At 46.3% G+C, this 11833-nt stretch overlaps 1 protein-coding gene across 1 annotated transcript; it reads left to right on the top strand.

Moving 5' to 3' along the window:
* The first annotated feature begins 6156 nt into the window (after positions 1–6156).
* Positions 6157–10629, top strand: LOC147828207 (uncharacterized). The gene is made up of 2 exons (XM_087210888.1): positions 6157–9674; positions 9756–10629. The coding sequence occupies exons 1-2, from the start codon at positions 6840–6842 to the stop codon at positions 10005–10007; spliced, it is 3087 nt and encodes a 1028-aa protein (XP_087067014.1). The 5' UTR covers positions 6157–6839; the 3' UTR covers positions 10008–10629.
* Positions 10630–11833: the final 1204 nt, after the last annotated feature.

The raw sequence follows: 11833 nt of genomic DNA, 5'->3' as shown, positions 1-11833 counted from the left end.
AGCTCAGTGGTGCTGCCACCTGCCTTGCAAGAGCAAGGTCCTGAGTTTGGTCCCTGGTACCAAAAAAAATAAACCCCAAAACAAAGTATGCTTTTTTGTTTTGTTTATTGCTAGTTTAGCTATCTGTTTTGATTCTTTTTATAGTTATGCTATTCAAATCCTGACAATACCTCAGAAAAAAATTAATAGGATTTTATTTAACTTTAATCAACAAACATTTATTAGACATCAAGAATATTACCACTCCCACACCCACATCCCATTGGCTGCAGCACAGTGTCCTGCATCATAAGGGAGCATGAAATAGGAAGTGATCTGTTCAGTCTGAGAGGTCAGGGAAAGGTTTCGCAAGAGACAAGATATTTGAGCTGCAGTTTAAATGATGGATAGGACTCAGTTGGATGGAAAAGGGACAGAAAGAAGAGAATTCCAGAGAGAGAGAAAACAATTGACCTGTGATTATAAAGCCTTTCTGGGGGAGGAATATGAAATAATTTGAAATTCATTCTAGAAAATAAAGCTAGATAAGTGACTTTGCTGTTGAGGACACTGGATCCCATGTGTGGAATTTTGTATTATTCTTCAGAAATGAAAAGAATAGTTGAGTGTGGATGGCCAGTCAACAGTTGCCTTAGTGCCTCAGTGGAAGAAGAGTTGAACCAAAAATTCTCCACATCTCAAATTTTAGGTCAGCATCTGAAGAGCAAGAATACAGGCGGAATGGGCCGGGGACTTAGCTCAGTGGTTCCGCAGCCTGCCTGGAAAGTGCAAGGACCTGAGTTCAATCCCTGGTACCAAAAAAAAAAAAAGAAGAAGAAGAAGAATACAGGGAGAGACTTGCAGAAAGCACTAATATAATTCCCTCAGGTTGGGGTTGGAAGCATTTATTTCTTCTTTTATTTAACAAACCTTTACTGAGCCCAGTGCTACATACAGGAGAAAACAAGATTAAAAGAAAAAGGTTTTTTTTTTTGATACCTGGGATCAAACTCTGGTCCTTGCACTTGCACAGCAGGCCGTGAAACCACTGAGCTAAATCCCCGGCCCTTAAAAGAAATTTTAAAATGCACCTTTAAAGAGCTAGCCCAATAGTGAGAAAGATAGAGTAGAAACAGTGTATGACACAAGAGTGAAATGCATAGACTATTATTGGAAGTGTACCTACCCTCCATCCACTCTAGGAGCTTTCTTGGCAAAGACAATCCAAGGGCTAAATCTTAATTTATTAGTGACCATTAAACACATAAATTCTGTATGGCCCTGAAATTTCAGTCTCAGTTTCTTCATTTGTAAAGAGAAGGGATCAGGTTGAACTAGTGATTGTCATCTCCAGCTGCATATTAGACTCAACTGGGGAGATTCTGAAAACTACCAGTGCCCGGAACCTACTGCAGACCAATATTAAATGAGTGCCTTTGCAGGTGGGGCCCAGCCCTTATTACTTATTTAAGGCTCCCTCGGTAGGTGATTCTAATGTGGACCCAAGATTGAGTATCACTGAATGGAATTATTTTTGAGGTCATTGTAGCCTGAGTAGAAATTTTGAAAAGCAGGCAATCTGTTTAACAACAGCTCATATGAGCACTTTCCACTCTTGTACCTCAAATCCATGGTCCTCAAGTTATCCTGGAAGGACTAAAAATCCTCCACCTTGGAATTGCTCATTACTGCAGGTTCTACTCCATTTCTAGTAAAAAAAAAAAATGCCTTTCTTTTTTATTTGTTTTTAACTGGGAAAAATCATCATTTTTAATGTTTAAAATGTTGTCATATTAGTACATGTTTGCAGTACCTGAAGTGTACACTTATCTTAGGGAGTAGGTAGATGCACTTAACCTATCTTGATTTTTTAATTCCCCTTCCTCTATTCACACACTTCCCTCCCTCCATCTCTAGATTCCCTTTCTCCATTTTCTTTCTAATCATGTCTATTAATTTTTAAGCTCATGTTTGAGATGTATAACGTTTACTCATCCTGGGTGTTTGGTACCCGCACGTGACACATTTGAACCTTTCTATGTCCCCTTCCTCTCCTCTCCTCCCCTCCCTCTCAGTCACCTGGACCACTTTCCATTGGCCACAGACCTCCTTCCCAGACTGCTTCTAACAATCTTGTAATTTGCTCTTTATTTCTACTTTGCATTACTTAAATGAAACCATACAATATTTAAGCTTTTGTGCCTCATTTTTTACTTAACATTGTTTTCCAGGTATCCACTTTCCCACAAATGTCTTGAATGTGTCCTTTTTTTATGGCTGAGTGGTATTTTACTATGTATGCATACCACATTTTCTTTATCCCTTCATGTGTTGATGGACAGAGAGGCTGCTTTTAGGACTCATCTATTGTGAATTATATTGCTATAGACATCGGTATACATTTATTGTTGTAAAATGATGTCGCTGGTCTTTTTGGCAGATACCTGTAAAAGGAATAGCTGGGTCAAATTTCATTTTTAGCTATTTGAGAAATCTTCATAGTGATTTCCATAATAATTGTATTAGTTTAAATTCTCACCAGCAAAGTAGAAGAGTTCCTTTTACATCACAACCACAACAGCATTTGTTATTTGATTTCTTGATGACTGCAATTCTTTCTCATTTAAAATGAAAACTCAGTGTTGTTATAAGTTGCTTTTCTACAAAGTCCAGCAATGTTGAGCAGTTTTTCATTTTTATTGTGCATTTGTGCTTTTTTTTCTGAGAAGTGTCTGTTTATTTCACTTGCTCATTTTATATTAAATCTTTAATTTGGGGTGGTCTAATTTTTTGAGTTCTTTATATGTTCTAGATAATGGTCCTCTGTCTCAGGAATAGCTGGCAATTTTTTTCCTGCTCTATAGGCTGTCTCTTCACTCTGTTGATTGCATCCTTTGCTGTGCATAAGCTTTTAAATTTGATATAATCCCATTTGTTGATTCTTGCTGTTATTTTCTGTGCCATTAGAATTCTGTTCAGAAAGTCCTTACCTGTACCTATTATTTCAAGTGTATTACCTATTTTTCTTCTAGTAGGTTCATGGTTTATGTTTTAATATTTAGATGTTTGATTCAGTTTGGCTTTACTTTAGTACATGGTGAGAGATAAGGGATCAGCTCCAATCTTCTGCATGTGAATAGTCAGTATTACCAGCACCATTTGTTAAAGAGGCTATCTTTCCTCTAACACATTTTTCCTTTTTATCAAAGAAAAAAAATGACAAATGTCCCTGGGGTTTTCATCCTCTATTCATGGCATTGATCCACTTGTCTGTTTTTGTGCCAATATTATGCCAAATGTATCACTGTAGCTTTGTAGTATGACTTGAAATCTGGTATTGTTACACCTCCTGTTTTGCTCTTGTTCCCCAGGAATGCTTTTGCTATTCTGGATATCTTCTGCTTCAGTATGAATATTAAGATTGTTTTCTCTTGTTCTATGAAGAATGCTGTAGGTATTTTGATTGAGATTGCATTAAATCTATGTATCAGTTCTGGAAGTATGGTCAATCATACTTCTAATATTTGACAATATTGATTCTGCCCAATCAAGAATATGTGATATCTTTCCATTTTCTGATGTACTCTTCTCATCTCCTTTTTCATAGTACTATAATTTTTATTGCAAATGTTTTCCACTTCCTTAAGTTAACTCCTAGGTATTTAACTTTTGATGCCATTATAAATGGTATTGCTTTCCTAATTTACTTCTCAGTAAGTTCATTATTGGTGTACAAAAACACTTTTGGCTTTTGTTTTTGGATTTTTTTTTAATCCTGCCACATGACTGAGAGTATTTATTAATTCTAAGAATGTTTTGGTGAAATATTTTGGGTCTTCTATGTAGAGGATCATGTCATCTGCTAATAATGATTTGACATTTTTCTTTTCCATTCTTATCACTGTTCTTTCTTTATCTTGCCTAATACCTCTGGCTAATGTTTCAAGTACTATGTTGAACAGAAGTGATACTGGTGGGCATTTCTGTTTTTAGAGGAAAATTTTCTATTTCCCCATTTAATATTACATTGGCCATTGGTGTGCCATAAATGGCTTTTATCAAACTCAAGTAAGGTCCTTTTATACATATTTTTTCTTTATGGTTTTTATCATGAATGATGTTGAAATTTGTCAAAAGCATTTTCTGCATATATGATCATGTGGTTTTTGTCATTTCTTCTGTTTATGCACTGTATTACATTTACAGAAATGCACATTTTGAACCATCCTTGAAACCTGGGGTTGAAACCTACTTGGTCATGATGTATAATCCTTTGGATATGTCACATTCTAATTATTAACATCTTATTGAAAAATTTTTCATCCTATGTTCATTAAGGAGATTCACCTGTAGCTTCCCTTTTAAGTTGGGTCTTTATCTAGTTTAGGTATCAGAGTGATGCTGATTTCCAGAAATGAGTTTCAAAGCACTACTTTCCTTTGAAATTTATTGGTGATTTTGAGAGTATTAGTATTACAACCTCCTAAAACATTTTGTAGAATTCAGTAGTGAGATCATCATGTCCTGGGCTTTTTAGTTGGTAGTTTTTTTCTTACTGCCTCAATTTCATTGCTTGTTATTGGATTGTTCAGAATTTTTATGTATTCTTGTATTAATTTTGGTAGTTAATATGAGTCTAGGAATCTGTTTCTTCAAGATTTTCCAATTTATTGGAATACAATTTTTCATACAAGTAACTATTTTCTGTATTTCAACAATGTCTGTTGTGACTTCAGTTTTTTCTTTTCTAATTGTTTTGATGTGAATCTTTTCTCTTGATAAAGTATATACGGAATTCAGACTAGAGGCTTCAGGTACATTCATGTCCGGTCTTCATCGAAGTGGTAATTGAAGCTCTGGGTTCCTGTAAAATCATTTATTGAGTTCTGTAATCCCACACTCAGGAGGCCGAAGTAGGAAGATGGTGTGTACAGAGTGAAAACCTTTTCATTAGCTTGTGGTTAAGAATACATTTTCTCTGTATGTCATCTACATCCTAGAGAAATATACTTTTTGTGACCCATGATACATATGCTAAAATGTGCACAGCAGCATTGTTCATGATGGTCACAAACTTGACTTCCACAAGTCTACTGGATGGAGCAAGAGCTTGTGAAAACGGGACAATGAATGAAGTCTGGGTTACTGTGTTAGTTACTTTTCTCATTGCTGAGACAAAATGACACCCAGAGTTAGATGGGAATGGGTTTGTTTGGCTTATAGATTATAGAGATTTCAGTCCATAATCATCTGGCTGTAAGGCAGGGATGGCAAACAGGTATCACAGAAGAGAAACAACACGGCAAGCACAAGGTAGCAAAGGCAACAAAAGCAAAATATGCTTTCTTAGGCTCACGAATAGCTCAGTGCCAGCATGAATGAAATCCTGGGTTAGGTAACCAGCAACACACACATATACACACAATGTCTCACACAAATGCATGCACACACACGCACATGCACATACATGTCAATATCACATCCAGGAAATACTCTCTTTTGGAGATTCTATATTTTAAGTAGTTTTTAACAAAAGTCTTTCTCAAATGAGCTTTTACCACTTTCTCCCTTCACAATCCTCAATTTCAGTCAAAAGTTTCTTAATCTACCTAAAATTGCTCTTTATCTCTGAATATTTTTGTTTATAAAATTTTATACATACTTTTTCTTTTTACATGCTATCTTCTACCTAAAATATTTTTTAGGTTTCCACCTACCATTTTTCTTTTATTTATTCAATTAACAAATATTTATTAAATGCTGCTTGTGCCAGGAACCATGTAATCAGGAATACAAAATTCCTAACCTCATACAGTGTTCATTTTATTTTATTTTTATTCATAAAAGTTTGCAGTACATAATGATTCCTAAAGGGGAGTTGGTACATGTACACAACACATCTTAATTGTTTTCATCCACTTCTCTCCTCCTGCCTTCCCTCCACCCCTTGGTCCCATTTTTGCAGTCTATCTCCCTATTTCCTGTTGTGCATCTTTTCTTTTGCTCTTTATTTACATTAGGCATTATTCATATAAGAGAAGTCATACTCATTTAACTCTTACTGGATTTATGAATTTTTTCAGACATCACATTTCTTAACTTTTATTAGTACTCTGCAAAGTATAATTAATATCTACATAGCTCTTTTAAAATTAATTATTCCCTTCCATGTAAAATTTATTTATGCCAAAAAATTATTCAAGTATTCCATCAATGTTGTAAAAACTAAAGTAGAAAAGAAAACTAAATAACAAATTAAATAGGGAAATTATAAAAAGTATTCTTTTATCCATTCATTTGAGATATATTTCTGAGGCTCTACAATGTATTGGTCCGATTTAAGGTGTTAGAGATTTGGAGGAAAAAGTATCAGTGGAAACAAGGATTTGCGAATTCCATTACGAGGGAGGGAGGGAGAGAGAGAGACAGCCACACACACACACACACACACACACACACAGAGAGAGAGAGAGAGAGAGAGAGAGAGAGAGAGAGAGAGAGAGAGAGAGAGAGAGCCACATAGAAATGAAAATTAGGAAAAACACTAAACTTTGGTAAGGCCAAAGGTAAATGTTCACAGAAGTTATAATCGCAAGAGGGTTACTAAGGAAGGTTTCTATGGGCTAAGTAGTTAGACTGGCTGGTTCATTACAATATTTCCATAACCTTGAACAATGAGAGCCCATTTTTGCATTCTAGGAAAGCACAAGATTATGTTGTCCCTTTTCAGAGAAACAGTAAACTGACTTATTGTTGTAGCAGGGTACAAAGAAGCCAGCGAGCAAGACAGACAGAAACACGGACAGAGTGGGGAGAAGAGCATGCGGTTCGAGATTTCTTTGATCATTACCATAGGGTAAATGAAGACCGACCTGCGAGATCTCCCCAAGTGGGTGGGAGGCCTGGCCAGGTGCACTGTGGGAAACCAGGTCGGAGCAAACCTCCTTTCGTCTGAACCCTTGAGACCAAACTGGGAAAATCTTGGGCTCTTCGGTTTCCAGACCCAGGAGACCAAACGCCGACCTCATCCTTCATCCACCCATCCAGTGGCCCATTCGGCCACAAAACCAACCATCCACTTATCCATCCACCCCCTCCCCCGTCCACCCAGCCAGCCAGCCAGCCAGCCAGCCATTCATACATCCACACATCCACCTGGCCAGTTTTGTCTTTGTGTTTTTTTCTTTTCTTCTTTTGGTCCGTTGAAGATGATTCTCTGTGGTGCTTATGCAAGAGACAAGGGAGAAACAGGAAGCCAAAGATTGCCCTCGTGGAACTCAGCTCTTTCGTGGAAGAGGAGTGCCTCTGTCCAGGGCTCAAGGCTTCCGCACACACTGCAATGGATGCAGCTACCCGGATGCAGCTCTGGCTGCCCCTTGTTATTTCCCTGTGATGCGATTGGACGCCCGTGCATGGGTGGGTGGTGCCTGAGAACTCGGCTCCCCGGAAGAAGTGTGTGCAAGGGGGCGGGATTGAGGCCGGAGCTGATTGGTCCGTGGGTATGGTCGGGCTCCTGTTGGCTCACAAAGGTAGCCAGTAGCAGGTGTTCGGGTGAGGGGTTCCAGGCGGGGACGGTGGGGAGGGCGGAGCGAGAGGAGAGGAGAGGAGACCTCGCGAGATCAGGCAGCCAGGACCAAGCCTCAGCAACGCCTCTAGCGTCGGTAAGTGCACATCCACAGCACACCCGGCGCACGGGTGATTCCAGGCCTAGGCCTCACACGCACCCCGAGGACACTCAGCTGACCTCCCAGCCGGCGGTGAGCCGCGAGGATACGCGGGCCGTCCTCCCACTGCCCGCGCGCCCCCCCCCAACCACCACCACCCCAGCGCGCCTACAGGACCAAGCTCGGGCCAGCTCAGTGAGCCAGGGACGCCAGGCGGAAGCAGCCGCCGGGAGCCAGCCAGAGAGGGAGCGAGTGGGCCCTGCGGGGAAGGGGAGGCCTGGACGGAGGGAGATGGCCAGGGCTGGGGCGACGGAGGAGCGGGTGGCGCGAGCAGTGCGCAAGCTGCGAGGCCGCCTGCTGGCCACCAGCGACCCAGACAGGCTTGCCAGGTATTTGTGGAAACTCTGCGCCCTGCCGGTGAGCGCCCAAGTGCTGGCGCAGACCCGCGTCCGAAAGACAGTCAAGCGCCTGCGCCGACATGCACTGGTCGGCACCTTGGCCAGCGCCTTGGCGGCCCTCTGGAAAAGCTTGGCTCTTTGCCAGCGAAAGCTGGGGCCTGGGCCCCAGGACTTACAGGAGAGCAGGGGCTCGGAGGACGGCGGCGGCGGCGGCGGCGGCGGCCGCCGCAGGGACCGGGGCGGCGACCTCCCGCCGTCAGAGGGAAGGGACGCCTGGGGATCCCCGCACTACCGCGCAGACCCCGGGAGCCCAGCCGGCAGCCCTGACTCTGTGCGGGGACAGGCAGGGAGCCTGAGGGGGCTCCCTACAGCTCCCAGGCGGTCTCCCAACCCCCTCCGCCTCCGCCTCCGCCTCAGCCATGGCCACAGCACAGTGGGCCGGGAGCAGCGCCCCAGACTCGCACCGCCTGCTTCCACACCCTGGGAACTTTCTTCCCACCACGGCCACCTCCCCGCCTCCTGTGCGGGCTCGCCCACTCCCAGGCCACCGTGCGCGCACTTCTACGGCTCCGCCGAGCACCTGGGGGCCAAGGCTCACGGCCGGAAGCCCGCCCAGGCCTTGCAGGACAGGCTCCTTGCAGGAGCACCCCTGCGGGGACCCGAGGAACAAGACCCAGGAGCCAGCCACACCACCCCCCTCACAATTCACTCCCAGTTGCGGGTCTCTTCTGCTTCCCCCACCCGCACATCTGTGCTGCAGAAGATGGCCTTCTATGAGCGCTTCCGCCAGGAGCTCTCCGACAACCTGGACACCATCTACGACGTGAGCTTCATCCCCGATTGTGTCCTTCGACCCGTGTTGGAGAAGTGCCCACCTCATGAGCTGCGTCGCATAGAGTCCTGCAATCCGGGGCTGGCTGAAAAGACAGATCATTTATGGGCACTTCATTGTCACAGAGACTTCAAAGACCAAAAGCCAGAGGAGCACGAGTCCTGGCGGGAGATGTACCTGCGGCTGCAGGATGCCCAAGCACAGCAACTCCAAGCTCTGACGACCAGGATCCGATTGGCGGGGGCGAATGGGCCCCCAGGCCACCAGACCAAGCTGATCCCCTTCAGCACTGCGTCCTCCAGGAGGCAGGAGGAGAACGTTGGGTTTGGAGGACCAGGAAGAAGTGGAGGAGGACAAGGAGGAGGACGAGGAGGAGTGGGAGGAGCAGAAGGAGAAGCAGGAGGAGGAGCAGGAGGAGAAAGAGGAGGAGGAACAGGAGAAAGAACTGGAGAAGGAAGAGGAGGAGGAGCAAGAGCAGGAGAAAGAACTGGAGAAGGAGGAGCAAGAAGAGCAGGAGAACGAAGAGGAGGCAGACAAGAAAGAGGGGGAGGAAGAAGAGAAATACAAAGAGCAGGAGAAGGAAGGGGAGCAGGAAGAATACCAAGAAGACTGGTAGGAGGAGAAGGAAATGGAGGAGGAGAGGGAAGAGGAGCAGGAGAGGGAGGAGGGGGAGGAGGAGGAGGAGGTGGAAGAGCAGGAGGAGGAGGAAGAACAGCAGGAGAAGGAATAGCAGGAGAAGGAGGAGGAGCAGAAGAAGGAGGAGGAGGAAGAACAGCAGGGGAAGGAAGAGCAAGAAAAGGAGGAGGAGAGGAGGAGGAGGGAGGAGGAGAGCAGGAGGAGGAAGCAGAGCAGCGGCAGCGGCAGCGGCGGTGGTGGTAGCAGTCTCAGCAACACGCAGGCTCCAAGGATCAGAGCACCCCACAGAGGAGGGGATCAGCCCCTCCGGCCATGGCAGTGGCAGCAGGGCACGCTGCGTTCCTCCTGTCAGGCCGTCCAATCCCGGTGCCGGGTCCCCGTCCTGCCAGGCCTCCGCTGAGGGCAGCACTCAACACCCGGAAACCCACAGCCCAGAAAATCGCCCCTCTGATGGCCAAGACCATTCGAGATTACAAGAAAATCCTCTCCAGAAGGTGAACTCCAGGCCTGACTTGGCCCGGGAGTTGCCCGAGGAACTCCAGCACTGGGAAGAAATCCAATGGGAACAGACAGGATGGGGTTGGGGTGTGGGTGTGGGTGGCGGTGGGACTGCTGGGCTACACTCAAGGAGCTGGAAGGGATGCTGTGGGCCAGATAGACGCACCGTCCACACTGAAATCCCAGTGACAGAGCCATTAGGGAAGACAAAGGTCCTCATGCCCCGTGGCTTCATGGGCATGGATCCGCGCGTGCTCCTTCATCTGTGCACACCCCCAAGGAGACAGGGTCCCCCACAGCTGCACGCCGACACCCCTTCCAAAGCCCCTTTGTGTATTTGGATCGTGGGGAGATATTTTGGCTTTCTTCTACCACGTCCTTACTGCCCGAACCATTCCACTTGCTTTGAGCAAACGGTAGGGGCGGTCACCTCACCAGCCTCTCAACATGACAGCTGCCAACACATCCTCCCGCGATCAGCACAGCCCCCTTCATCCTCTCAGGAGCACTTCTTGTCATCAAATCTAAGCCTCGTGACTTTTCCTCCAACCCTGCAAGGAGGGCAAAGGACAGTTGGCTCAATACGCTGGAAGAAGAGGGGAGAGTCGATGGAGAAAAGTTCCCCAGCCTGGGCCCGGAGACTCACCCACACACCTTCACCCCACAACGCTGGAAGGCGGGGGCAGGAGGACTGCCAGTCATTCGAGCCCAGCCCCAACCGTTTAGCGGTGACGGAGGAAGAGCCGTCCCCAAATGAAAACATTTCGCAAAATGCCCTGGGGGAGGGAGCTCATTTCAAACGTCTCTGCCTACTGGCCCAGCAACAGTGGACTCAGAAGAGCTAGCAAGAGAGCGAGAAAGAGAGAAAACAAAGAAACCCAGGCAGCCTGCCAGCCAGACAGCCAGCCTGACAGACAGAGTGGGGAGAAGAGCACGCGGTTCGAGATTTCTTTGATCATTACCATAGGGTAAATGAAGACCGACCTGCGAGATCTCCCCAAGTGGGTGGGAGGCCTGGCCCGGTGCACTGTGGGAAACCAGGTCGGAGCAAACCCTTTCGTCTGAACCCTCGAGACCAAACTGGGAAAGTCTTGGGCTCTTCGGTTTCCAGACCCAGGAGACCAAACGCCGACCTCATCCTTCATCCACCCATCCAGTGGCCCATTCGGCCACAAAACCAACCATCCACTTAACCACCACGTCGTCCCCCGTCCACCCAGCCAGCCAGCCAGCCAGCCATTCATACATCCAACATCCACCTGGCCAGTTTTGTCTTTGTGTTTTTTTCTTTTCTTCTTTTGGTCCGTTGAAGATGATTCTCTGTGGTGCTTATGCAAGAGACAAGGGAGAAACAGGAAGCCAAAGATTGCCCTCGTGGAACTCAGCTCTTTCGTGAAGAGGAGTGCCTCTGTCCAGGGCTCAAGGCTTCCGCACACACTGCAATGGATGCAGCTACCCGGAATGCAGCTCTGGCTGCCCCTTGTTATTTCCCCTGTGATGCGATGGACGCCCGTGCATGGGTGGGTGGTGCCTGAAACTCGGCTCCCCGGAAGAAGTGTGTGCAAGCAAGGCGGGATTGAGGCCGGAGCTGATTGGTCCGTGGGTATGGTCGGGCCTGCTCAGGCTCACAAAGGTAGCCAGTAGCAGGTGTTCGGGTGAGGGGTTCCAGGCGGGGACGGTGGGGAGGCGGGCGAGAGGAGAGGAGAGGAGACCTCGCGAGATCAGGCAGCCAGGACCAAGCCTCAGCAACGCGTCTAGCGTCGGTAAGTGCACATCCACAGCACACCCGGCGCACGGGTGATTCCAGGCCTAGGCCTCACACGCAC

The sequence above is a fragment of the Heterocephalus glaber genome, unplaced genomic scaffold, assembly GCF_053883595.1.
Source record: "Heterocephalus glaber isolate CG9 unplaced genomic scaffold, H.glaber_assembly_v1.0 deba00001227, whole genome shotgun sequence".
Classification (NCBI taxonomy): domain Eukaryota; kingdom Metazoa; phylum Chordata; class Mammalia; order Rodentia; family Bathyergidae; genus Heterocephalus; species Heterocephalus glaber.
This window is presented reverse-complemented; position numbering and strand designations above follow the sequence as displayed.